This window comes from Ochlerotatus camptorhynchus, unplaced genomic scaffold (genome assembly GCF_037179485.1).
Source record: "Ochlerotatus camptorhynchus isolate MF236.1 unplaced genomic scaffold, CSIRO-AGI_Acam_v1.1 ptg000010l, whole genome shotgun sequence".
NCBI lineage: Eukaryota > Metazoa > Arthropoda > Insecta > Diptera > Culicidae > Ochlerotatus > Ochlerotatus camptorhynchus.
In genome coordinates, this window is record NW_027040502.1 from 1,168,766 (window position 1) to 1,195,998 (window position 27,233).

The 27,233-nt window shown below is 39.1% G+C and overlaps 1 protein-coding gene across 2 annotated transcripts in view; it reads left to right on the forward strand.

The window, feature by feature from the left end:
* LOC135700164 (protein jim lovell-like) overlaps window positions 1-27,233 on the forward strand; it is a 154,487-nt gene that overhangs the window by 52,882 nt on the left and 74,372 nt on the right. The window contains exons 2-3 of one of the 2 annotated variants that reach the window (XR_010517568.1): window positions 5,603-5,665; window positions 23,607-23,696. Coding sequence is in view for 1 of the 2 variants with exons in the window: in XM_065220587.1 (XP_065076659.1) it covers window positions 23,607-23,732 (126 nt within the window). In the remaining variant the exon portion in view is untranslated. Of the gene's footprint in view, window positions 1-5,602; window positions 5,666-23,606; window positions 23,733-27,233 lie in introns of those variants that run through there. The other variant, XM_065220587.1, reaches the window with a different exon arrangement.

The window sequence follows — 27,233 nt, forward strand, 5'->3', positions numbered from 1 at the left end:
AATTTTACGTAGCCCCACGGAAGCCACGTGATGAGTGAAAGGAACTCAATTTTGCGTACTTTTTTCTTACCGTGTGACTACAGACGAAAGAGGTGGAATACGTTAATCCACACGGTAACTCGCAACAACTCATAATTGAGTCGAACATGCTCATTTCAGCGAGAAGTATGGCTACTCAAAAGAGAGTAGGAGCACTTTTACTCACTTTTGAGTAAACGACGTTCTCGCGCAGAGTGAGTGATATTTCCAGCCGGGATGTTTATTTTTTTTTTATTTGTTTTGATTAAAATGGAAATTACCAGCTCCAGATTAATTTAACTCGAGCTGAAAACGACTGAAAATCGTCTCCGCATGCAATTCCTACTTGCCATACATTTCAGCCGGTATTTTGCAATAATTTCGCCGTTTATTAGTGCGTTTGCTCCAACACAACTGGTATTTTTTTCTAAGTCCCGGATTTTGCTGACTGAGTGGTTTTTACTCTGTTTGACATTTCTTGTTTACTCAGATTTTGACCTGAGTACTACGGACTCACTAAAGGTGCTTATCACTTGGGAGCCAGTGTGAACAGTCAAGCGGGAGCCAAACATTCAGAAGCAGTAAATGCAGTTACTGTTCTTATCTATCGTTAAGCATTGTAATCTCATAAAAATGATCTATAATATTTCATAACACATTCTTTATTTTAAGCTCAAAGATAAAAACCAACAGGCTCAGTGATGACAGTATAAAAACCAACATAGTTTTTATGAGGCAGCTGAGTTTTCAATTACAGTCAAACATACTTTGGCGAAACATGTATGTAAACAAACTTTGATAGAGTCATGGGGGCTCGAGCACTCCTTGCTCAGAGCTTTTGGCGGGAATCAACTGAGAAAGAGCAAACCAATTTTAAACTTGAGAAAATGTTCAAGCAGTTTTTCATTGGCTTGCAAAATAAAATAGTTCGACTCCGCAGTACCCAGATTTTGACAACCTTATGCATCAGACGAAATTGAGTACGATTGACTCACCCGGTGAGTAAGCTGAAGTAAGCGTGCATGATACAAATGACACAGCGTAGCAAGCGGCTGAATTTTTAAGTATAGCGATGAATTATGACATTCGGTGTCATGTATAAATATAAATCTGAAACTGTATAATCGAATAATGCTTAAATTTTATTCTATTTTCGATTAGTTATATTTTTAAGTGATAAGCAAGCTAGGATTGGGCGCTCTAGGATCGATCTTTGGAAGATCGATTTTTTCATCCCCATTTACGATTTTTCGGATCGATTCTTTGTCCACGAAGAGATCGAAAAAATCGATCTCTTCTTTCGATCTGTTCGATCTTCAAAAAAAATAGATGTTAAATTTTTTAAGTGTATTTACATCGAAAAAAAAACCATTTGCTCTCACCGCAAACTGCGTTGTAAATTTAACGAACATAACGTCAACATCAGCATCGCTACCTACAATGACGTCCCTATTTGCGTTTCCGATATTTACGAATACAGCAATATTTGAAGGTTTAGGCTACCTCCCTCCTGTTCTCATTGCTCCTTACCGTCACGACATCATTTAATTGAATATTATAAACGAAAGAATTTCTTGCGGTACGAACGTAAACAAGTGTATTAAAATAAGAAACAAAATGCAATCTTCACTTTCTTCTCTGCTTCAGAAACCTAACTTAAACTGAAGACAACAAATCAAGAAGACTGGCAACTTTGCCAGAATCCAAGCGACAGATACAATGGCGCTGCGCTTGAGTGAAGTGGAAGCAACGCATAGAAAAATGAGCAAATACACAAACCCTTCTTCTGAGGATGTAATCTTTGCAATCAAATTCGTTCGGAGCATTTACCTTTGAGCGGCAGATGACGCAATTGTACCTGCACTCTTAGAAATAACTACTTTTACACGAGACGTAATCCATATTGAACGTAAATCATAGAACGTAAACAAGCATTTCATGTAAAATTAAGTGTTCTTAAACCGAAACATCAACTATTCGACGAAGAGAACGTTTGATTGAACTGATTTTCACGTTTCTTTCAACTGATTCTTATGTCAAAAGGCCCGCTTACATGTGTCGGTCTCAGGGAACCGAAATGTACATGACTTTTTAGTAGTGTGTGTCTCATAGCGTTCATATGAGAAAATGGAAGAGTTGTCAGTCTTCTTGATTTGTTTTTTTCCTTGTTTTGTTTTCCGTCGGTCTTGTTTTCCGCGCTGAGCACCGACGCTACCGACGCCAAGAAGGCAGCTCCCACACCTGGACCCTACCTATCGACCCATCAACTCATGAACCGGGGACCAACGGCTTTACTTCCCTTGATCCCGTGATCAGAGATGCTATGCCTCAGAACATTCCGGCGGTGCCGACTGGGATTGAACCCAGGCCTGCTGGGGTGAGAGGTAATCACGCTTACCACTACACCACCGGCACCTCGACCTCTTGATTTGTTGTATTTGCTTCTTGATTTGTTGTCTTTGCTTAAACCTGCGTTTTTGTGTACTATACTGAGGTGCAAATCAACAAAAATGTCTGACGAAATAGTATCAGTTCCTATTGTAGTCGATGTCAATGTCAAATTTAGTGTACATTGATCACAGCAAAATAAGTCAACATTGATCAACTCAAGGTAATTATGTAGGGGAAATTATGTCAATTCTTAACCATTACATTAAATTTAAATACATTATCTCATGCGTAAGATGAACCGTGGTCTGATTATGCTAACGTGAATTGTCGCGAGTTTAGAACCATAACCGAAACATTGGAATATTTAAAAAAATTAAGATAAAGTATAATAATCAAAAATGCATGACATAGGGGAAAAGTTGGCTTCGGCAATACCTTAACCTATTATCGTCATGGGGGTAAACAACGTCCTTGAGAGCTCAATTTTGGCATGTGGATACATTGTGTTTCAGAGCAACTATTGGCCAAATTTGAATGCTCTAGGACTTTGTTTACCCCCTGACAATAATAGGTTAAGGTATTGCCGAAGCCAACTTTTCCTCTACTTCAATTTTGCGTAGTTCTACGTCATACTGCGGTCGTGTCTAGGACACAACCCTTTATTATTTTTTTTTCTTCAAAAATCTGGTTACTGCTATGCTACGATGGTAGAAAAGTTAAAATATATTAACACAACTTAAAGTCTGGAAATAAATTAAATTGTTTGTATTATATGTCTATTGAGTAGCCCTTAGTCTTTCTACTACCGTTCCCTCGACCGTTCTAATAACCATATTTTATTAAAATAATTTGTTAGCATAATAAATATATTTTGAGATCGCACCAGAAATTTTTTGAAATCATCATCACTTTCATAGTTCTTCCTTTCTCCACGGGAGCTCACTTTGATTATTCAATAATGTTTTGGTTTGCGTGGGCATACTTCGGTTCGCGTGAAAAGGGCCATGCAAGTGTTGTTTATAAAAGATAATAGGCTCTTCAAATGTAACGTGAGATAGTGATTAATATAGTAACTGAGAATATATCCCTCGAATTAGCATTGAAAAATAAAACAAAACTTATTTATGATGGTAAATTACATTGAATATTATTATAAATTGGTGCACAGGTAAAAAATGAGGCATGCAATGTCTCTGACGAATCGATTTTATTTTTCCCTCTGCGGATTAAAAAAAAATATCGCATGATTGTTAACTAGGGCCAATGAACTAAGTTTGAGCCGGAATTCAACCATTTTAAATCACTTCTAATTTTTCAATAGGGATTCGATGTTTCCATAAAATGGTTGATCTTATCGAAACGATGTCTGAGACAAAGCTGTAGGGAACTGGATTGCGTTTTAAGAAAAATCATTGAAAAAACAGCTTCATGCAGCAATTTCAGCAATATTACGAATTATGATCACGAGTCTGAGTCAATTTCAGAAAACTTATGGATTAACTTCAAATATTTTTTATTATTTTTTGTTCTACATTCACTTGTTAAAACATCTAATGTAACTCGGTTTCGCTATAAGTTTCAAGACTATTTATAAACTATTGAAAAAAAAACATTAGATTTATCCAGGACCAGTGCGCAAAACAGTCAGGTCCAATGATTCATTTTCATATGAATATGAACTGCCATCTGCCTCATCATGCTGTGAGAGTCTGAATGATTGAGAGGTAAACGAGTCACTGACAGCCGAGCACTCAGTAAGGCTCTGAACCACTTGGTGATTTTTTTTTTACCTTTTGGTTAAAATTTGACAGATGCAAAGTTATCGATGAACCCAGCTATCTGAGCATGGTTAATTCCGGCAGACAAGAAGTTAAATTATGAAAACCGTGGCTGTAAAACCGGTCGATCGACACCACGGGGATATTCGAAAATAGAAAATAACTTTCAAAGTGTCACTTATGGCGTCTTAGCTACTGATTTAAAACCTTTGTTTTAGTAATTTAATTAGATATCAATTTAAGGTTCGCAAAACAGAGCTTGTGTGTCATAATAATGCTGCAGTTTTTGCAAACGCTCCTGATGCCAACCTAGGGCTGTATTTTTAAACTGTTTGTTCTGGAAAAAATATTTTAAGAATCAACTTACTACAACACAAAAAGGTGTAGGTCAATTAGGCTGAATATTAAAAAGTAAATAATGAAACTTTGAGTATTCCTTGGAACAATTTTAAATGCTCTGGAACTTTGAAAATTAAATAAAATAAATAAATACAGAGCACAAATATTAAAAAAAACAAAAGCACGAATATCTGCTCCAATAATAAAAATAAATATTAAAAGGGATCTCAACGGAGTTGAATTTGCATAACGTGAAGTTTATGCAGTTTCCGAGATTTGTATTCTTAAACATTTGAAGTGAAAGTGCAAGTCTGTCATCATGTCGACCATACTTGGACTCCATCATGTATGTCCTTAAATTGAAACAACGCAGATGTCGAAAAGTGAACAGCTATAACAATTCCGGCTCAATGACCCATTCGGCATATTGGCATTCGGCCTATTGACCCATCAACCACATAAATATTGACCGAGTTTTGTTCCTGTCAAAATGTTTGCAATCCTTTACCTTATCCCTTTGTTAACCTTTAGGACTATGATTTGGAGCTTTTAATCATTAGCATCGTAGCCTTTTGTGATTCCTAAGTAATGCATACATAGGGCTTTAGTATGTCCTACACTTATAAAAACTGAATAATGTTCTTTACAAACCTGTAACCATTTGCAATTTAGACTGATTTTAAACTGATAGCACTAGCAGTGCTGAATTGATATATATTTAAGGTTTTGGACTAATGCTTGCTACTGGTTTGCTGAAAACCCATTGAAAAAATGCCACTAGTTTAATATATCTGACGACTCAAATCCCATCATTCGAATGAAATCGTTGTTAGACAAGGGCAACACGGTCGGGTTGCCTCATCGATATGTTTTAGTGAACACCATTCTCACCAGATGCAACTACGCACTTTTGAACTATTTTAAGCTCAACACAACATTGAGTAAAACATCACCCACCGGTCCAGCGCAAAACCCATGCGCGGACAAGTGCGGTTCTCTTCATTCAATCCAATTTATCTCACATATTTTCATCGTCAATTTTATAATCATCCCCTTGCTCTCTCACATAATTACAGCTGACCGAGCACCTTGGACCGAGCACTCTTTCCCAACACCCAACAGCACACTTTGGAGAGAAGGTGAATGATTAATAATTTATGACATTGCGCTGAGCGCTCCTCTTTATCTTACTATACCCAGCCAGAGTGGCCCCGTCCATTCACTCCCCCCACCCCCTCCAATTCCGGTAGAAACAGTAGTCTCTTTACAATTTTAATTGATATAAATTTCCAGTCTAAACTTCGCCGAAGCACAAGGCGTAAGACAACGAATCCGAATGGGTCCCACGGAGTCTCTAGAGTTGTTGCGCGAGACTTTGGACACATTCCCATATGAAAAACAAGTGCAGACGTTTCACAATCCGAGGCTTAACCGTATCTACACACGCATTCGTGGAATCGTCCAAAAATTCGGCGATTTTCTCACATATATTAGAGTGCGAAATATTTGGATCGTCGTTTCTTTTTCTTTTTTCTTTTTCGGACCCATTCATAGCTTTAGTGTCCGTCCCGTACGACGCGTATATGTATGTGGATCATTAACGATCTCCAGGGAGCCACAATGCGAAGCACCTCAAAATCAGAAAACAAAAGAAAATAACTGCCTCTTTTGGGTCCCCTCCCCCCTCCGCGGGGACTAAAATTTTCCCGTCCCAATAAAAACAAGCTTTCTAACGGTGAATTTTCCGCCAAACACCTACGGCGGCGGAGGTCATTCGGTCGAAATTTAGACAGATGAAATGAAGATGATATCGGGCAGCTTTATTTTTTACGATCCTAATCTTAATGTGACCGCACTCTGGGTGTGTGCGTGTGTGTGTGTGTGTCAGTGTGCGTGTGGAGTGGCAAAATTGTTCCCCCTATTAAGGTGATGTGAGTGCAGAATTCTTTCCGCGGGAGATTTTCATCTTGTTGGTCCGAAAAAAAAAATAGTATGAAGAGACCAGCACCGAAATGTAAACGCAACCGAAATGAATATGTATGTATCTTTATATGGTCATTGTTTTTCCCAAGCGATATTTTCGGCGACGACGACGGCGACGGATGGAGCGACCCCACGAAGGCAGAAACAATGGAAATATCTTAATTTTTATTGCGCTCATACAGCCAATGTTTTTCGCGCCCGTTAGGTGACCCTTCGGCTGCTGTTTGGGCTGCCGAGAGTGGTGATTAAAATTTTGGACAAATGGCTTTTATATGGAGATGCGTTGGAAGTATGCGGTGGGAGGTGGCAGTACCGCTTTGCTCTCCAAGGGGTGCAATTACGACTCGGTCGAATCTAGGTGAGGGAGTCGAGGTTTGAGTTTGTATTGAGAATTTTTTGGAACTGTGTTACATTAGAGTGCAATGCAGGGATCTTTAATGATAGGTTGCTTGGCATGTTGATGAACACATTGTTGGTGATTTGATTTGGAGGGCGATAGGTGTTGCTTGATAAATCCTATATGTAGTGATGCCCTTTAAAAACTGTTTTGTCTTTTTTTTCGATCTTATAATATCCACCTGCTAATCTTCCAGCAAGTGTCATTAAACATAACCTGAATGCATTTTCAAATATCTTTACAGAACTTTTCAATAGCATACTGAAGCAAGGCTGTCTCAAACTCGCAAAAATGGTGCCTGTTTTTAAAGCTGGTGATGCATCTAACCCTTGCAATTATCGTCCTTTTCCCACGCTGTCTATTATCAATAAAAAAAAATTGATAAATTGATAGTTTTTTTTTTTTTTTATGTATATTAATTTATTTGATAAGGCTCAACCGAATTAACTTTACAGAGCCGAGGATTCTTTTTTTTAACTAGTTCTTTTATTTACTAGTCTCAGTCGTGTGTGACACTTTGCGGAGCCAAAAATCAGTAATGTTTGAATTTACATTTTATACAGCAGAAGTTCTAGGTTAGTATTAGGTACCAATTACTCGTGGCGGGCCCAAGTTTAATGGTCGATTCGAAGGAGCTAGGAAGGAAACTTGTTTCTGAAGCCTCCTTCAGATAGTACTGTCGGACGGTTGACCAAATAGCAGAGGATTCTTATTCACTACACAAAACATCTTAAAAATATAGTCAAAAGGTACAACATAATCAACATTTTATCTTCCGCTATCCAATAAGCCTCCTCCACCAGAACCAGAGCAGCCGCTTCCAGTGGTTTCATTGTATGGATGATTCGCCAACAGGGGGTCAGAGCGCTTCCATTGCAGCAATGGACGCAAAACGTGGTCAGCACTCACACATTCATCACGAAACGGTTGCTTTCCAAAGTCGACGTCGCATCGACTGAAAGAACTGCTGATGAAGAACAGTGATAAAAGGCCACACAATAATGGTTGCTGCCGAGATAACTGACGATCGCGTGACACACATTGAGAGTGGTCTGCTGAAATTGATAGTTAATAGACTTGTAAAATTCTTCAACAAATTTTACAAAGAAGTAGTACTTCTACATCAATAGTTGAACTTGTTGATTTTGTGTTGAATGAAATTGATAATAAATGTATCTTTATTGATTCAAAGAAAGCGTTCGATACTCTTAATCATAATTTTGTTTTACAAAAAATAGACTACTATGGCATACATGGACTGTCAAATGACATTAATCGTAGTTATTTAAGTGATAGGCAACAATTTTTTTTGTACTGAAAGGTGCACAGAGCTCGTACCGGCCAGTAAACGTAGGAGTTCCTCAAAGAAGTAATATTGGGCCTCTCTTATTTCTGATCTACATCAACGATATTGGAATAGCCAAATTATTTGCGGAAGATACAGCACTGTTTTACCCTAAAAATTATTCTTTACCTATTGTTTCTTGCATAAACGATGATCTGCAAGTTCTCATGAGATACTGTTATATAAATTTACTTTAGTTAAACTTATCCAAGACTTAATACATGGTGCTCCACTCACCAAGGAAAAAATTCTTCCGCAAAATAGTCCGTCAATTGGATCTTAAAAAATAGATAATAGAAAAAGTATCTAATTTCAAATACTTAGGTTTGGGGTAAGATCCTACGCTCCCTTAGGGATGATCATATAGAACACGTCCAAAGGAAAATTTCGTCTCTTTGTGGCTTAATGTATCATGTTAGCAAATTTGTGCCTAGGAGTGCTATTCTAACGTTTTATCATGGTTGTATACGCTCTCATCTGCAATACCTTATCATTGTTTGGGAACATGCTTGCAAAGCTAAGATTAAAAAGCATCAAGTATTGCAAAATCGATGTTTTAAACACATTTTTCGCCTATCGCAATTCAAGCTGAACATTGCATTAGGTCCTAAGTAACATTGACAGATTCTCTCCGTCGACTTTCTCTTTGCATCCCCACGGCCATGTAAAGATATTCCCAGATATTTTCAGCACAAATATCGATAAAAGAAGTTGTTATCTAGCATTTAATATGACAAACACATCAAGAAACGATTCTGTGCTCAAGTTATTAACGAAAGAAAAAGTCGACAAAGAGAATCGATCAATGTTATTTAGGACTTAATGCAATTTTCAGCTTGAATTGTATTCTACTTTCCAACTTTACACCAACATATCGCACAGTATTCTCCCATTACGTGATGAAATTAATGAACTCTTGATATAAATTCTAAAACTATATTATAAGAATTGCACTGATTATTATCATTGTATAACACTCACTATTAAGCATTTAAAGGTAAGGGATTCCTTTAAGGAACTTAGTTCCACAACATTATTAAAATTGTTTGTTTTACAGATAGCTCATCACACACACCTCCAAATTATCAGCATATATTCTATTCCTTCTAACTCTTATATTTATTTTTAAATTAAAATCTTACCGAGAAGTCCATGACTAGGGAGCTCTTGATGAGAGCTCTTTGGTGTGGGGGTGAGTTGGTGGGCCTCTAAAAAATTTCAATTATCAAGTTATAACATTTGTATTTCGTTAACATTCGGGACGTATACGGTTAAAGTAAATATACCGATTACCATCCGTAAACATAAAAAAAAAAAGTTCACTGGCTCACTATATGACACAACTTCAAATTAAACATACTTAGACCTTACAAGCTGTTCAGCAGGTTTATTTAACTAAAATAACTTTTTTTTTCGAAATCCTATTAAAATACCATATTATTGCTTTTCATTTAGGCTCTCTACGGTCTTAATAGTCTATAAAAATAAACATTTAAAATACCTATTTGCATTCATGGCGATAGCTCGTTGGCAAAAATCATTTCACAAAATGTCGTGTGGCATAAAATCGATTTAACCAGAAAGTAATTAAGCGTAATGGTTTCAGTAGGTCAACATTATTTTTTAAAGAATGGGAAATATTTCTTAGACAACTGTGTTGACAGTTTAAGTGAGATTTTTGATCCCCTTTTCCCCCTGCGTGGATCATAAATTCTCAAGCATAAAAAAGACTGGGGCGCCCTGAGCCTCGGAAAGAACCAATTACATCATGTACGTACGAGAAATAATTGGAAATGGACGCAATACACAAGTATATGGTAAATTGGTCATTTACGAAGCATGATTTAGTATGTCAAAAATTGCCCCGTAACGTAGGTAAATCACCTTTTCGTGGTACGTTACGGGATGTAAGATCTACCACCGATTCCTAGTCCTGACTACTTCAAACTAGGGGAACAGGATTTTTCAGTAATTCAAGGAACACATCCTAGTCCTTGTTACTTTTTATGCCTTGTTGATAGTAGAGGTGGGCAAAACAGCTCATCTGGCTGAGTGGATAAAACCCATCCAGCACACTAAAGGGAGTCGATTCTTTTGAACAGCTCTTCAGCTCACATTGAAATTATAGAAATTATGACACAATTTCAAAATCGGAAAATTAATTAGTGATTTAGTGCTTAAAACTGCCTAAAATCGTAAAAGTAGTCTAAACCAATAAATCCGTACCTTACAACATGGCTTTAATTTTCAATGGAAAACGCAACAACTGATCAACCACCGCGTAAGCCAAAAAGCGTGCAAAGTGTGCAGTAAAACAAAAAATGTTTGCGAGAGAGCTACACCTATGTCACACGCGATGATATGATTGGCAACGTGGCACACGATGTTACGCCTTTTCTCAAGCTATGCAATCCAGTCTAAATTCAAATTTTATTTCTGATGTTAATTCTCCAGCAGAATTTCTCTCACTATTCTCGGCATCAGCTCCAGATCATCAGCTCAGATACGGATCCGGAGCTGAATCGTGAAGAATAGAGAGAGAAAAAAAAGATCCGAAGAGCTGGACGGGTCCGAGAGCTGGATGGGTCCGAGAGTTGTCATCCTAAACAGCTCGCAGTGAATCATTCGAGTCGATGATTCGGATCTGGAGCTGAGCTGATAAGCTGGAGAGCTGCATTTAGCTTTTCGGTTATTTGCTTTTGTGCGGATCTTCCGCTCCCCCCAGAGAATGATGGGAGGAGAGGCGCGAGCACATATGCTGGAGGAATAACATCAGCAATAAGAGCCGGGTACATAAATAAATTCTCGATGAACATTTCAAATTGTCCTATCTGCATTGATCGATTCTCTTCATCGATTTTCTCTTTTCAGAACCACTGCTATGCAAACAGATTTCGCGCTAATTCTACCACATATATTTAATAAAGAAGGTTCTTATCTAGTGTCCAAAACGTCAAATACAACAAGGAATGGTTTTGAAGCTGAGTTATTGACGAAAGAGAAAGTCGATGAAGATAATTGATCAATGCAGATAGGACCTTTTGAAATTTTTATCTAGAATTGGATAATAACAGTAGAAAATTAAGATCGTGTAACACATGTACATATTTCTCTCTCTCCCAAACAGCCGCTTGGAAGTTTGCTTTTACCGTTGGTGCTGTCGATCAGTAGGCACATGTCCAAGTAATATTGCAGGTTTTATCGCGGTTTTGTAGCATTCTAAAAGTCTAAATAATGATCTACAGAACCATCATAAAACCAAAATTGTTACTTGAGTGTTGTATTACGCGCGCGTCTTGGTTTACGCGGTAACTGTTCAATGCGTAAGTGGAGTAATGTGTCCCTTTTTAAAAGTTCCGCTATGAGTTATGGAATGTATGGTTTAGACTTGTGAAATCCGTGAGCTAATGAGCTGCAGTTCCTAAAAAATAAACCACGGACCATCATCTCACTTTGGAGAATCGAGTCTATAGAACAGCTCGGGAGCGGATCACCCATCTCTAGTTGATAGTGATAAGTCCTCGGGTTGCCTGGACCTAGGATGATCTTGAAACAAGGAAAAAATGAGTTAGTTAGTCTTCACCTATGTGATTCCTAATCTTCTCTTCGTTCTTCCCTAGTTTGAAGTGGTTAAGACTAGGGTTCTGATGCATGGTCATTATGGGTGTCATTCCTTAATTTTGTTGCTAAGGAATCCAATTTTGACTGACAAAGAGGCGGCGCCTTTGGAGGGTGTTTCAACACTCCGAAGGGGACCTTTCAATTTGAGTAGGATCCTTGCGATAAATGCAAGAGTGGCAACAAAAAAATCGAATACTTCATCATTTCTTAATAGTGATGGAGTAATACGGCATGCACTAAACTAAGGACACGGGATATACTACAATAGATCAATTTACTGGTCGCAGTAGTGTTAGGTCCAGAACAGAGAAAAAAAATGTCGGAAATTAATGTGACAGAGTTAACTCAAATAAAACTTGATTTATGCAAAGTTTTAAGGAGATCCAGAATCATTAGTAAATCATCGATGACCACTTAGGTCATTTGGGCGTTTTTTGGGCTAGTTGGCGTACTTGGGTCATTTTCTAATCATGATTAAGCATGTATATATTTATTCAGCCATTCCATTGCAAAACGATATAGTGGTTCTCAGAATTTCTTCAAATTTGGTAGTTTTGTTCCTTATCGCAAAATATTATACCAGTGTTTTTTTTTTTGTTATTAGGGTAACCATTTTCATGTAAGGGTGGTCCAAAAAATGTTTTTTTTTTCAAAATGACTTTTTTGAAAAATTTTTAACTTTTGAACCACTTGGCCGATTTCAAAGATTGAAATATAGATTCGAGCAAATGTAAGAATCAAGCTCAATCAACTGTTCAGCAGGCATAATTGGTGCTTCTGGCGCGTACAATAGAGCACAAAAATCATGGCTACTATGTGACACTGCATAATACAGTGTTGCCCACAAAACAGCTGCTTGATCATGCCATAAGATTATAAATCTGTTAAAAAATTGATGACTAATAGCTGTGTCCAATTTTGAATCAGTCAAATAGCTACCATGCCCCTTAAATTACCACAATCTACGATCGGCATAACAAAAAGCTATTCAAATGAAGGGACGTCCCCGAAAGCAGTTAACAATGTTTTACAAACTGGATCACGCATACACCCGTTCTAAAATTCCAAACTCAACATACGCATCTAATCGCAAAAACCGAACTACACACGACGCTAATTTGAATAATGATTCAATTAGATCTGTAACTGATCTTTATTACATCTAAACAACATAAAATAAGTTCCTATAACCTCCACGGGACGAATTTTCAAAACTCGTAGAGTTTGATATGTCGCACGGTAGATTTTAGTTTATGTTGAAAATTAGCCAACTTTTCAGAGGCTCTTGAACCTTTCCGGGCTGGTTATTTCGACAACGGACTCTCAATAGGCCCTTATTTTGAAAAATCTTGAAATTTGATGTCGCCATTTCTATCGAAAACCAGAACCGTCTGGGATGACCAATAGAACCTCTCAAATTAGCTTCAACTGAGCAGTTCCGTTGAACTAACTGCTCAATGTTTCAAATACTTTCGAGTCCTGACAGTTTCAGAACTAGTGAGTGTATAAGACCAGTACTGTCATGGTAAATTAAGTGCTTACAACTTGCAAATTTTCCATATCTACGTCCCTGCCTACCTCCAATCTACGCAGCCCTTTAAAGAGCGCCAATAGTCTACGATGTTTTATGACTAAATTTCGGTCATTAGACTTGGCGTTTTCAAGGTTAAGTTTTACCGTCTTTTGTTCAGTACAAAAAGCTTACGATATGAAACTAAATTTTACCCTGCTGAAGATCCCAGGATCGAAACGTTGGCGATGATAAATCTGTAGTCAACACTTTTTCTCGAGACAAAACATAATTACTCATTCATCAAGATCGTTAAACTTCTCTAGACTTCCCTGCACTTCTCAGAACATTTTAAAACATCCCTCAATTTTTCTTAAGTTAGCTAGTCCGAAAAAAAATGCAAGTTTCATCTACCCAGAAGTTTTCGAAAATTCTTTGAAGGTGATGGAACTTTCTTTAAAATCTCTAAACTTCTTTGGACTTCTCTGGACGTGTCTGAAATTGTCGAAACGTTCCCTAAATATTCAACAAGTTCTCTCACATTCTCTAACGTTCCTTCAATTTTCTGAATATTCATAGAACTTTCCTGAAAACCTGAAAATTTGCTTGAAATTTTTGGAATATCCCTAAAATTCCTGAAATATTCCATAATTCCTCGGAGTTTCTTGAAAGTTCCTGCAATTATTTAATGGAACTGCTCTGAAGTTTTTTATTTTCCTTGAAGTACTCATAACATTACTAAAAAATTAACTTAATGAAGCTGCATATAAATCCCTTAACTCATCTAAAGTTCTGTAAAGTTAATTGAACTGCCCCGAGATTCGTTGGTCTTTTATTATTTTCTTAAAAGTTCCCTGAAGTTTTCGCAACCCTCCTTAAGTTCTTCGCACTGTCTTTAAAAAAAATTGAACTTCCCAAAAATATTTAAACTTTCCTGAAAATCTGTAGACTTTTGTAAAGTTTCCAAAATGGATCTGAAGTTTTCTAAAGTTTTCAGGAGTTCTCTGGGCCTCGCTGATTTTTTTTCAAATGGTTTATTTGTAAGGCTCAAATGTCCAAAAGGACTCCACGGAACCGAGAACCATTAAATAATTTTATAATTCCATTAAAATATTAAGAGGGACATAGTTTATGAGTTCTTCTCACTCTTCCTTGGAGGTGACTTGAGCTTAGCTTGCCCTAAACTCCATTGCTTCTTCCAACTGTTTTTCTTTCAGCAGCGCCCGTCGCTTGGCCTCCTCTCCACTTGATCCTCTCCGCTATCCTTCCCGGCGTCCGGGGACGTAACATACATCACCATCACCTCTTCTTCCAGGACCTCAACAGCTTCCTCGTTTGGTGATGTACCTCCAGTCACTACACCAGCGTACGTGCTGGTCTCTTCCTCATTCCGTTATTGGTTTTCGTCCCGTTCGCTGTTGTGCTGGCTGCTTTCGATCCTTCCGCTTGGGACAGGAATTCATCCAATGCCCCTCCGTTTTACAAAGGAAACATACATTTTTGTTCCCTTGATATGTTTCCCTTTCGATTGAGGGAATGAAGCAATTTGGGAATTTCCTTTCTTTTCGTCCATATATAGACCCTGCACACCTGTTAGCATACCGAGACCCAAGGCAGCTGGAAATTTCTCCCAAACTACACACTATACATCCCATATTTTCCTAGCACCAACGCTAGATCGCTATCCGGGACTTCTGGTAGTATGTCGTAAACTCTCACGTACTGAACGATGCCCTCAGCAGGCTACCTGCATGCCTCGACTGATTTTCCATCGGCATAATGGAAACTTAATTGCTCACGGTTGTGTAGCAAACAATGAAGCATAGATTCCTCTGGTTTGATCTTGATGAACATATATTTTTCCTCGGCTATTCGATATGTAGCGATCTTCCACGCTAAGCGTTTTTGCAAAGGTCGCAGGATTCTTATCTTCAGTTTTATTTCCACTGACATCTCCACTGCCAACGGGGTAAAAGCAAAAGTGAACGAACTTCAAACACTGAGCAAGAACTAGAAATACTCAGAGGGAGAGATGGGCGGAGAGAATGTTTTGAGCCAAATGAACTGTCAAAATTTGAGCCAATTGAACATTCCCATTGGAATTCTTATTCTTACTACATTAATTTTGAGAGTATTGCAATCGAACAGAAATTCAATCACCTTAATGTTTTGTGTGCTTCTCAAATTCAATTAGTTTTTGGAATCAAAAACAATATTCTAGCTGTATTGATTAATTGATCTTAGTTGCTACCAAGAAATGTGAAAAACTATTGCGATGCACTCAATTATTAATTTGCACGTATATCGAATGAAAAGTAAAAGTCATGTGAAATGCTAGCTTCTAGCAAGGGTTGCAAGATAATTTTCGTACAAATCCCTGCTGCCGAATTGTATTTTGTTTTCTCCGCCCATCTCTCCCTCTGAGTATTTCTAGCGAGAACTATAACAATGAGTGACTATCGATAAAAAAAACAGACTATACCACAATACCTCTGAGCTTCCGCGAAGATTTCTTGACCTAGCGTCCCTGAGGTTGTTGGAACTTCTTAAAAGCATATACAATTTTCCTCAAATTGTCTGAACTTTCCAAAAGTTATCTGCAGTTTCCTTGATGCTGATGGAATTGCTTCGAAACTTCGCTGAAGTGCCTGAAATTCCGCAAAATTTCTCAAAGTGTTATTACTATCCCACAGTCAATTCATGATACTTCCACGAAATCCGTGGTATTTTGTTACACTCCTCGGAACTTTTATAAAATACCATCAATATTTGTGCACCAACTTGAAGGCCTCGCTTCTTTTCTGTTGATATGCCTGGAATTGCCCTGAAACTATTACAGTAATGACCCGATTTTGTGAGCCCCTGCGCGCTCCAAACTTTTTTCTCTCAATAATTTCACATAACCGTAATTCCAAATCTTTCGCATTCATCTTCAAGATTGATGTTTACGGTATACTTTGGTGCAATAAGACACCTGAAAAAAGCACATGAATTGGTAGAAAAATATAAGACTTTCAAAAAGGAGGCTGGTAATGGTAAGCGTGACTGTCTCTCACTCCAAAGGGCCTGGGTTCAATCTCAGTCGGTGCCGTTGGGATTTTCTGAGGCATAAAATCTCTGATCGCACCTTCCTTCGGAAGGGAAGAAAAGCCGTTGGTCCCCCTTCCATCAGTTGAAGTGATGGGTCGATGGGAAGGCTCCAGGTGTGGAAGCTGCTTCTCTGGCGATGGTAGCATTGGTAATCAGTACGGAAAACAAGATCGACGGAAAAAAAATCAAGGGGAAAAACAAAATCAGGTCACTACTGTATTTGTTTTTTTTTTTTATTATTATAGAGACTTGCAGTCCTTGGCTTGTTCGATTCTTCGCCCAGCAATTAATGAAACTGTGCTAAAGGTCGTTGCTCCACGACGGTTTCTGCCCTTCCGTGATGTTTTCGGAACTTCAGTGAAGTTCCGATTTTTTTCTTAAGGTATCTCAACTTTCCTGATGTTTTCTGGACCATCTGTAGTTTTTAGAACTTTTGGCATGTTTTTGATATTTTCCTAAATTTAATGGAACTGACCTGAAGTTTTTGAAACCAACCCATAGTTCTCGGGACTTCCCTGAAGTCCCGCAATCTTCCTGATATTCATGGATCTGTTCTTATTTGATAAGAACCGTCCCAGAGTACAGGTTACTTCCCCTATGAACTTTAAACTCTATTAACGTGTTGGCAAGTTCTTTTAAGTTCCTGAAATTTGCCTGAAGTTAATACGACTCTACTGAGGCACTTTGATCTTCACTGAAGTACTCAATTTTTTTTTATTTAACTTCCCTAAAGCTATCGCACTCAACCCTACAAAAAACATAAAACTTCCACGTAGGTTCCCCCTGAAGGTTCCTTAAGTTCTCGGATCTAATCTGCACAGTTCGAAAAAGTAGTGTAAATGCACATAAATGGAGCGTCACATATCATACAAATTTACATTACAGATCGTGTAAATTTATGAGTCATTTCATGAAATATTCTAAATATTGTATGCCACCATCCATCTTTGTAAGCTACATTTCTTGGAAGTTACTAATTTACGTGAAAAGGAACTTTACATGCTTCAATTTTAGCATGCATGGATATTTACATCACCATTAAAATTCATAATTTTTTGCTGTGTGATATTTAAATCTTTTTAATTTTCATGAATTTCTCAAAAATTTTTGAAGGTTCTAGACATTTTTTAAATATTTAATAATTCTGATCTTAAGCAATTGAGAGGTGGGACCATCATCATCATCAATTGGTAAACGCCCCTATAGTTGCGGTACGTTAGAAGCGTTAGGTTCCTATAGTCGCTCATGGATTCTTAATAACCCAAGTAGAACACTTGTCACTGAACAGTTGTGGTTACTTGTATGCTTCTCATTTCAATCACAATCAAGTTGCATCAACTTATTATGACGGACATGTGCTGCTTGAGACGTAACTATAGAAACCTAACGCTTCTAATGTACCGCAACGTGATTACCCTAATAGTACTTTCAACATTTTCTGAATCTCCCGCTTTTAGAGATGAACTAGTTTTTAGAGATGAACTTCTTTAAAGTCTCCCGGACTTTTTTCTTGGAATATCTATAAAGTTCCTGAATTTGATTTCTGAAGTTAACATAATGCCCCAGAATATCAAAATGAATCAAAGAAATTGTTGCAGTGATGTACATTCCCAACAGGGAAAAAATTAACCAGAAGTACTCTAAATTGTCCATAAATTTTCGTAACTTTCAAAGTTCCCATAATTTTTTGAATGTTCATGGAACTGCTCTGAAGTTCTCAGAACATTCTCGAAGCTCTCTGGCCTTACAATCAAAATCCAGAGGCGTCCCACCGATGGATCGCTAAAAAGTTCGGAATTGCAAATACAACTGTGTCTCTGATGTGATAAGAACCTTCAAGAAGCATCTGAGTGCTCCTAAGGAAGGAAGAGAGTGGTCGTAAAAGTGGTCCAATGGACAGTAAAATGGCCAGGAAAGTGGTGCAACAGTTCAAGAACCGTCCAAACATGTCAATTCGAGATGTCGCTAGAAAGTCCAAGGTGTCAGTCGGTTTTGTGCAGAAAACCATGAAGCGTGCTGGGTTACATGTTTGCAAGGTGCAAAAAATCTCAAACCGGAATTAAAAGCAAAAAAATCACTACGAAAACCCGCGCCCGGAAACTTTACACGAAGTTGCTCACCAAATCGCGATGCATCGTGATGGATGACGAAACTTACGTCAACTCCCACGGCAAGAATATTTCGTTGCCAAGTCTAAGTTCGATGTTCCGGAGGATGTTCGAAAGAAGAAATTATGGAAATTTGCAAATAAGTTCCTGATCTGACAGGCAATTTACGGATGTGGTGAAATAAGCGCTCTCTTCATCACTTCCGGAACAATCAACGGTGCGATTTACACGGAAGAGTGCCTTAAGAAGCGTCTCTTGCCACACCGTTCGAAAAATTCATGTAAATTTCTGCGAGATATAGCGCACATAAAATTTACGCTAAATTTGGCATAAATTTACGCGATATTTCGTGTAAATTTAAGCGCAATATCGCATAAATTAGCAATATTGTATGCAAGCTTGTAAACGATTTCGCTGTTTATGCCAAGTATAGCTCAAAATTAAACGAAGGGAGATTTTACGCGATAGTTAAAACTCAGAATTTTTTTCTGTGCATTAATAAGGAAGCACAAATGATCAACTCTGTTTTGGCCTGTTCTAGCATCCTGTCACTCCGCTCGAAACGTGTTGGAGTGGTACAGATCCAACGGAGTCAATTTTGTGCCAAAAGATATGAACCCACCAAATTCACTGAAACTTCACCCAATTGAAAAATTCTGGGCAATTATGAAGATGGAACTTCGCAAAAATCCCAACACTATTAAAATAGAGCTGGAGTTGAAGAAAATTTGGGTAAAAACAACAAAAACACTGGGAAATCGGTTTTACAAAATTTGATGGGTGGAGTGAAAAGGAAGGTGCGGGCATTCAGGATGGGAGACGAAATTGACGAAATTTTGTAAATCATTAATCATTAGTAGTTTTTCATTCCCTGAAAATTTCAAATCCGATAATCGGTTTGATTTTGGCGGTCGTGCCTCCATAAACGGCGTAGAAGATATCTGTGTGCTTAGTGGGCCAAGTTTTGGTAAGCAGAACTGGTGCTGTGGAATGAACCAAACGTAATGTTATGGCACCTAAATAAACGACGCATCATAGATACCATGAAAGGTGTTGATTGCTACAGACAGCAGGACGGTGGACATGGAAGTCGTCATGCGCTAAGGAGTGTGTAACAACTCACCTGCCGAAGCAATTAGCCCTTAAAATAGATGGCGCTTAAGTCGTTTGCCTACAACAAACCAATCCCACCAAGGTGGTCATTCTCTAAAACAGGCCTGATAGGACTAGGAACTGTAATTAATAATAATTGAAATTTCACAGGAACTAAAGTTGAAAAGATGCATCTGTGTCACTTGATAAGTTATACATGTAAACCACACAAATTCACTCGGCTGTCGATAGAAGCAGACCACTCTCAATGTGTGTCACACGATCGTCTGTTTACTCGGCAGAAACCATTGTGTGGTCCTCCTCATTGTTCTTCATCAGCAGTTCTTTCAGTCGATGCGTCGTCGACTTTGGAAAGTAACCGTTTCGTGATGAATGTGTGAGTGCTGACCACGTTTTGCGTCCATTGCTGCAATGGAAGCGCTCTGACCACCGTTGGCGAATCTGCCAAACAATGAAACAACTGGAAGCGGATCCCGTTCTGGTGGAGGAGGCTTATTGGATAGTGGAAGATAAAATGTTTATTGTTTTGTACCTTTTGACTATAGTTTTAAGATGAATTGTATAATGAACAAGAATCCTCAGCTCTGTAAGTTAATTCGGTTTAGCCTTATCAAATACATTAGTAAATTAAAAAAAAACGTTGTTTGCCTATACATTACCGCTGGCGTACAAGTGAGGCAGCGCGTTCGCACGCCTGCCCTTTGAGACGCCAGCGAGTAGGAGGGTCTTGTGGTGTGCGTTGAAGTGCCTGGCGTAAACCGACATGGAGCCGCCACTAGCTTGGTGGTAGTAGCAAATATTCGAATAAGATCTTGGATGACTGAAGTGGAGGAGGGATTCGTGTCAACAGCAGTTGAACACGAGTTAGCCAATCCTAAGCTCTACCACGCTGTTTGATGCAACATCCTCGTATATATTGAATGAGCGAATGGGAATCCAGTTACAATTCCGGAGCCTGTTGAGTATACGTTTGCATTGGTGTTTGCATACCGGCAACGGTAGCGCCTTTGTAATCATGGCAACATGAATCCTTTTCTTCGAGAAGCCAACAAGAGATATCGGAAGAGTTTTCTTTTCTGTGTAATAGTCACACTAGCCATGGAAGTATTTCATAGAGAGATATGGTTCGACAGGCTGGTAGAGCATGGTATTAAATTGCTGTGTCGATATTCTCTTCTTAGACCTTGAAAATCGAAGACTGGCGCACGCAAACTCTCAACAGCTTGTACCGAATCCGCAGCAGGTCTCCAAGGTTTAGAGTCTCTAGGCGATAGTCCGTAACTTCGGGATAAGGATTGGCTCTGAAGACTGGGATGACTCGGGCTATGCTCCCGCTTTGCGGTGGGGGTTTGCCTCAATGCGTTCCTCCGTGGGTGTACGCTTGCGCGCGGAGCCTTCGCGGGCTCCCGTGTGTGGGTGTGTGTCCCGCGGGCGTTGCAGTCATCACCAAACAGTCAATTCAAAACTGGCACAACATGACAGTCTAATTAAAACAAAGCATTGTGATGGCCTCAACAGGTGTTGACACAATGTGATTTCTGCCCAGTCCTCTGAATGTCAACGTGAAGAAATTCAAGCAAGCGCGGGTAAACGGCGGGAGTAACTATGAATCTCTTAAGGTAGCCAAATGCCTCGTCATCTAATTAGTGACGCGCATGAATGGATTAACAAGATTCCCTCTGTCCCTATCTACTATCTAGCGAAACCACAGCCAAGGGAACGGGCTTGGAAACACTAGCGGAGAAAGAAGACCCTGTTGAGCTTGACTCTAGTCTGGCATTGTAAGGCGATATAAGAGGTGCAGAATATGTGGGAGCCGAGGTAACATATTATCTCCCCGGCACCAATGAGATACCGGCAACAAGTGCTAAGGCTATTGCAACCTCCTAGCATGAGGTTTCTTGTTCAGCGTTCAGTCATGTCATCATTTCTGGCCATAACGCAGAAGACCGAGCCTGCGTTCATCGCGTCCGTCGCGCGTCATCGCATCCGTCATTTTTATAGAGTACACCCTTTATTTCTAGTGCTTGATTTTTTGACGTAGGACCACGTCTGTGATTTCTGCATGGGGTACACTTTGTGAAAACTGAAAATGGAACATGTAACAAAATTATGAAAGATTTTGAACGTTAATAACTCAGCTGCCCTTGGACCAATTTCAATAATTTTATCTTCAATCGATCAGAAATATTTCTACGCATCTGATTAACTTAAGATTGTTTCATTTTTCATAATATTACTATTGAAAATTGCACGAATCTGCAACTGTTGCTATGATAATTGCGCAACTGTTGCTGCGAAAACCGATTTCCCTAAAACAGATTTCAAAGTTGAATTCCATCCGGTCTCACTAAACGGTGTATATTCAATCACCGCGTGATTAGTGGAGGTTTGCTCCAGTACACAACGAAAGGCTCCCCGCAAGCAGCTAGCTATCAAGGCTGCCCTCAACCGCTGATCGGATTCAGTTCCAATCACCGGTGCCGGTGGTGTAGTGGTAAGCGTGATTACCTCTCACCCCAGCAGGCCTGGGTTCAATCCCAGTCGGCGCCGCCGGGATGTTCTGAGGCATAACATCTCTGATCACGCCTTCCTTCGGATGGGAAGTAAAGCCGTTGGTCACCGGTTCATGAGTTGATGGGTCGATAGGTAGGGTCCAGGTGTGGGAGCTGCCTTCCTGGCACGTCGGTAGCATTGGTGCTCAGCACGGAAAACAAGATCGACGGAAAAAACAAACCAAAGGAAAAAAAAAAAATCACCGTGTGTGGTGGTGTCCGGTTGTCTGCATCAGCAGCAGCAGTTCTTTCGGAGCGTGGCGTTGAACACTAGTACAGAACGAAAGGCTGCCTGCAAGCAGCGAGCTGCAGCCCACATGAGCATCCATAGAAGGTGGAAGATGCCACACCGCTATTGATTGGAATCTGTAGTTCTTCATGAGTCGCTGTGGGCCATCAAGCGCGTCATATTAAAGAGTATAAACAGAGATAACTCCGCTCAAATTCGTATTGCAACACAAAATACAAGCTCCTGCTGCAGTGAACAAATAAGATTTATTATATAAGACCATGTAGTCCTACTTCACCATTGCGTACAACCCCATAGGGCTACCCCTTGTAGTTTTTAAACAAATATTTTAAATATATGGAAGATAGCAGTTTCCTCGCACAAATATTATTCTTCTCAATTTAATTTTTTCGAAGATTTCTCCCATCACGAAAGGGTTAAACTGTTTAGAGCTCTTACTTCAAGATTTTCAGTGCAGGCCTTCGAAGTTTTCCAAATCAAATCTCTAAAATGTAGTTGAGCAAGTTTGATGAGATCTATTGATAATGTTAGAAACTTGATATAGAAATCTAGAAAAACCATTGTTCTTACTAATGGTAATTGAAATTAATTGAAATCTATACAAACCAAGACGTTGGGTAAAAAATTCTGAAATGTGAACCAATTTTGCATTGATCAATCAAATTGAATAAATCGCATCGAACTTTCGAAGATCTATACCTATAAAGCCCGGTTCTTGAACGACAGAAAGAATGCATTTTTCAATATCGAACACTTCTTCCACTTAATAATGATCACTTAGCCACCCAAAATCGCATAACAGATGGGACTGATATGCCATTCTGGGCAATGCAATCTCTTTTAGCAGTAAAGCTGGGTTTACACAGGGCAACTCAATTGATCAAGTCAGTTGAATTCAACTGACTTGAACGCGAATTGAACGTGTAAACCATGCCATTCAACTGACTTGATCAACTCACTTGAATTGAAAAAAGTTGAACCAGGCTCAACTTTTCAAGCCAATTGAATTCAACTGAGTTGATCATTTGACTTGCCTAGTCTAAACCCAGCATAAGAGTTAGAATTCTTCAAATCCATAACCTAATGAACTCTCTTTCCCACCTTCCAGTGTTCGGTCTGGACTCCCCACTCGGTCTGTTCCCTCCGGGCATGGAGCCGGGCAAAATGTACAGCCCACTGATGGAAATGTCCGACCCCCGTGTGATGCACGACCAACCATACCTGAAAAAGAAACGTAAGTACATCCATACCGACAGCCCCTTGAACTTTGCTGCATGTTATCTATCCATGTAGAGTGCCAATTAAAAAAAAAATCCCCCCTAGCTCAAAACCCGCAAAGTACATTAATTATCATCTCCGGGACGACTTCCAGCAAAAATTCAGTTGCATTTTGAAACCAAAGTCTAACTGCTGCATTGCGGACGAAGCAGCAAAAAAAAAGTCGTCCCAACTCAACCTCCCCCGTCTCGTTTACTGTTATTGATGTAACCGATGAAAGAAGCCGAAAAGTTACAACGGCACATGTCGAAAATGAAAACCCCCAAAAAATAACTCCCCACAACTGGATTTGAAACTTTCCGCCACTCTCAACCACGACACCGCTCGCTCGCTGCGAGAGGATATGAAATTATCGTATTTTTTCGCTATTCGTTTTGGTTGCCAGCCAGCGTTCAGTTCCCACATCAGACCGAAAGGACGAATTCACCGAAGAAAAAAAAAATAGACTAACGGATGCTCATATTCATAACGATGTTTATAAACTTACATGTCTGTCTCTCTCCCGCTCGGCGTGTGTCGTCGTCGTCGTCGTCGTTGACTGTTGGTAGCTCGAAGGCATGTCTCCTTCCTTTTATCCGCTCGCATCGCTATGTGTGTTGAAGGTTCAAAGTTCACTCTGGGAAACGGGCCAGAACGGGAAGACAGGAACCCCACATGCTCGCCCCATGTGCTTCCTTCCTACTTTCAATAACCGAGGACGATGACGACGGCAACGACGGTGCCACGATGCCAGAAAGGGAGAGAAGGATTTTCGGCGGAAATTTGCCAAATAAATTCGGTTTCCACGTTTCACATTCGGGGTCTGGATCCATGTGAACCGAGCTTGAACGAATGTGTGTGCACATTATTTAGATGGAAGGCAGTTCTTTTGGCCAAGTGCCACCGCCACGATGCGATGACGGAACGACGGAACGCTGCTAGTTCTAAGTAGTGAGTTGCGAAATAGAAGGATACTTTTGCATGAATAGCGGCTACGACCACCGGGCGCTACCTTGCATGGCTAAGGTCGTGGCGGAGTTGGCACTATCTTGTGCAGTCATCGGCAATTTGCCGTTTCCACCCGGGTGGATGTGGGCTACAGATTGTGGTTGAATGTGCATGGAAGGGGTTTGGTTTTTATGATGGCTCAGATGATGTGTGAAGTCGGATCCAGCGAGGTTAAATCGTGGAAGGATAATCGTTACAATATTAGGGAGGATTGAAACATAATTCTGCGGGGTTTGGTTTCAAAGGACTATTACTTCAAATGATTTTATTGTATGTCGGGGTATCCAATAAAGTCATAGATTTGGCCCATGATAGTCACCTTAGTATATGTAGGTGTTGATAGGATCCGATGCAGCAGTTGTGTCTGTTGTTATCTGTGACAATTTTTAATTTTCAGAGACAGTAGGTAATAGCTGTGTGTCCAACGAAGCAACCAGCCAACCAAATTGAAACCAACTGTTAGGTCTTAGACAGTTTTTGGATACTGTGCTACTGCTGCATGTCCGGGATTACTCATTTCAAATTCGCTCCCAAACATTATATTTAATCGCCATCCCGTTATCCACATTCACTTACTTGAGCAAGTCATCGGTACTTTTGCAGTTGTGACTAGGTAGATCGTTTCGGAAACTGCTACTCTCTTAGCAGTATTATACACTGCTTAATTTGAAGATATTTAATCCGTCAACTGCTAACGGCTTGTCGAGGATGCTGTTGATCTTCTTGAGAACAATATAACTGGTGCTCGTTCTTCTGTTGACATTGATTCCAAGGAAGATCGCTATCGGTTTTCAGGAATACATTTGATAGATAGACAACGCGTGAACTTCTCAATAAGGAGGTAGGTTCTAGGGTGCATATTTTTGAAAACTAAGTGTTAGATTGCTTATAGGCAACTCTTAATGAAGGTTTAGGGGTCGTGCAAATAGCTTGAAATTTGTATAGGAATTACTATGGATGGATTTAAAATTTCACTTAAATCGCTCTAACTTTGGTTCTAGTTGAGCAAATGCTTAAAAAATGAATATGTGGTTGCTATGACCAGGGATGGAAAATCATTTACATGCATTTCGTGCATTCATTTACATTCATTTACCTCCAGAATACCGTTGTATGATGCTTTTGTAGCTATTAATATTTATTAGCTTATTGATATTAACTACAACTTTTGTTAATTACTAAAATCTGAATCTCTTATGCATGACGAAATAGAGCTGGCAGAACATGTTATTGTTTTTTAGTGAATGCAATTTACATTCACTGAAAAACAATGGTGGGTTCTTATCGCTCTGATTCATCATACATAAGATACACAGATTTGAGTTCTTTACATAAGATGTAGCTAATATCAAAGCCTACAAAAGCTTCAAACACTGTTTTACGGAATTCTGTTGATGAAAAAAGTTAGAGGCAAATGAATGTAAATGAATGCACGAAATGAATGTAAATGATTTTCCATCCCTGGCTATGACAATGACCAACAAGCCTGTTGTTGTTACAGTTAGTTTGTATATGGGTCATTCCAGCTCAAGTGGGTACACCACATGTGGTCGATGTATCCGATTTGAGCCATACTTGGCCAAAATGCCTATTTTGGTATTCTGAACAAACTCTTTTTTTTTTGCTCTGAAGGGCCTAGTTCCCTCTCGGCTACAACCCTGGATTTTCGATATTTTTAAAAAATGCCATCTTTCAGAAGAGATTACTCCACAACCAAATAAGCTATTCGTGATCTTAGAACGTCAATTTGAAGGTACTTTAATATCAATTCTTATAGGTGAACCAACATTTTTTGTTGTTGTAGTTACTACAGTAAAAAGGCTGATTACCAGCAGGTATCGAAATTGTCAAAAAATGGCCCATTTTCATCATGGGTGGGAATTTTTATTTCCTAATTGTTGAGCTCAAATTTTCACCGCACTTTGAAAAACTCTTCTACTTGATGTGTTTCCAAGGGCAAATGATTTGGACAAATAGTTTTTGAGATATGACCAGATGAGTGAGTGGTAGTTTTGAGCTTTTATGGTGAAAATCAATGCTATTCTCATTATATGAAATTATAACTAGTTCATTTATTTACTTCTGCCCGTCATTTAATTGTGGTTCTTAAAGTGAAAGCTAGGAACGCATTTTTCACTTTTAGAACCACAATTAAATTATGGACAGAAGTAAATAAATGAACTAATTACGATTTCATATAACGAGAACCCTGCCCAGAATAACATAAAACAATTTTGTTGTGTCATCGGCGTGAAGGAATTCAAGAAAAAATGATTTATTTTAAATAGCATTGATTTTCCACCATAAAAGCTCAAAACTACCACTCACTCATCTGGTCATATCTCAAAAACTATATGCCCAAATTATTTACCCTTGAAAACACATCTAGTAGAAGAGTTTTCCAAAGTGTGGTGAAAATTGGAGCCCAAAATATTAGGAAATAAAAAATCCCGCCCATCGTGAAAATAGG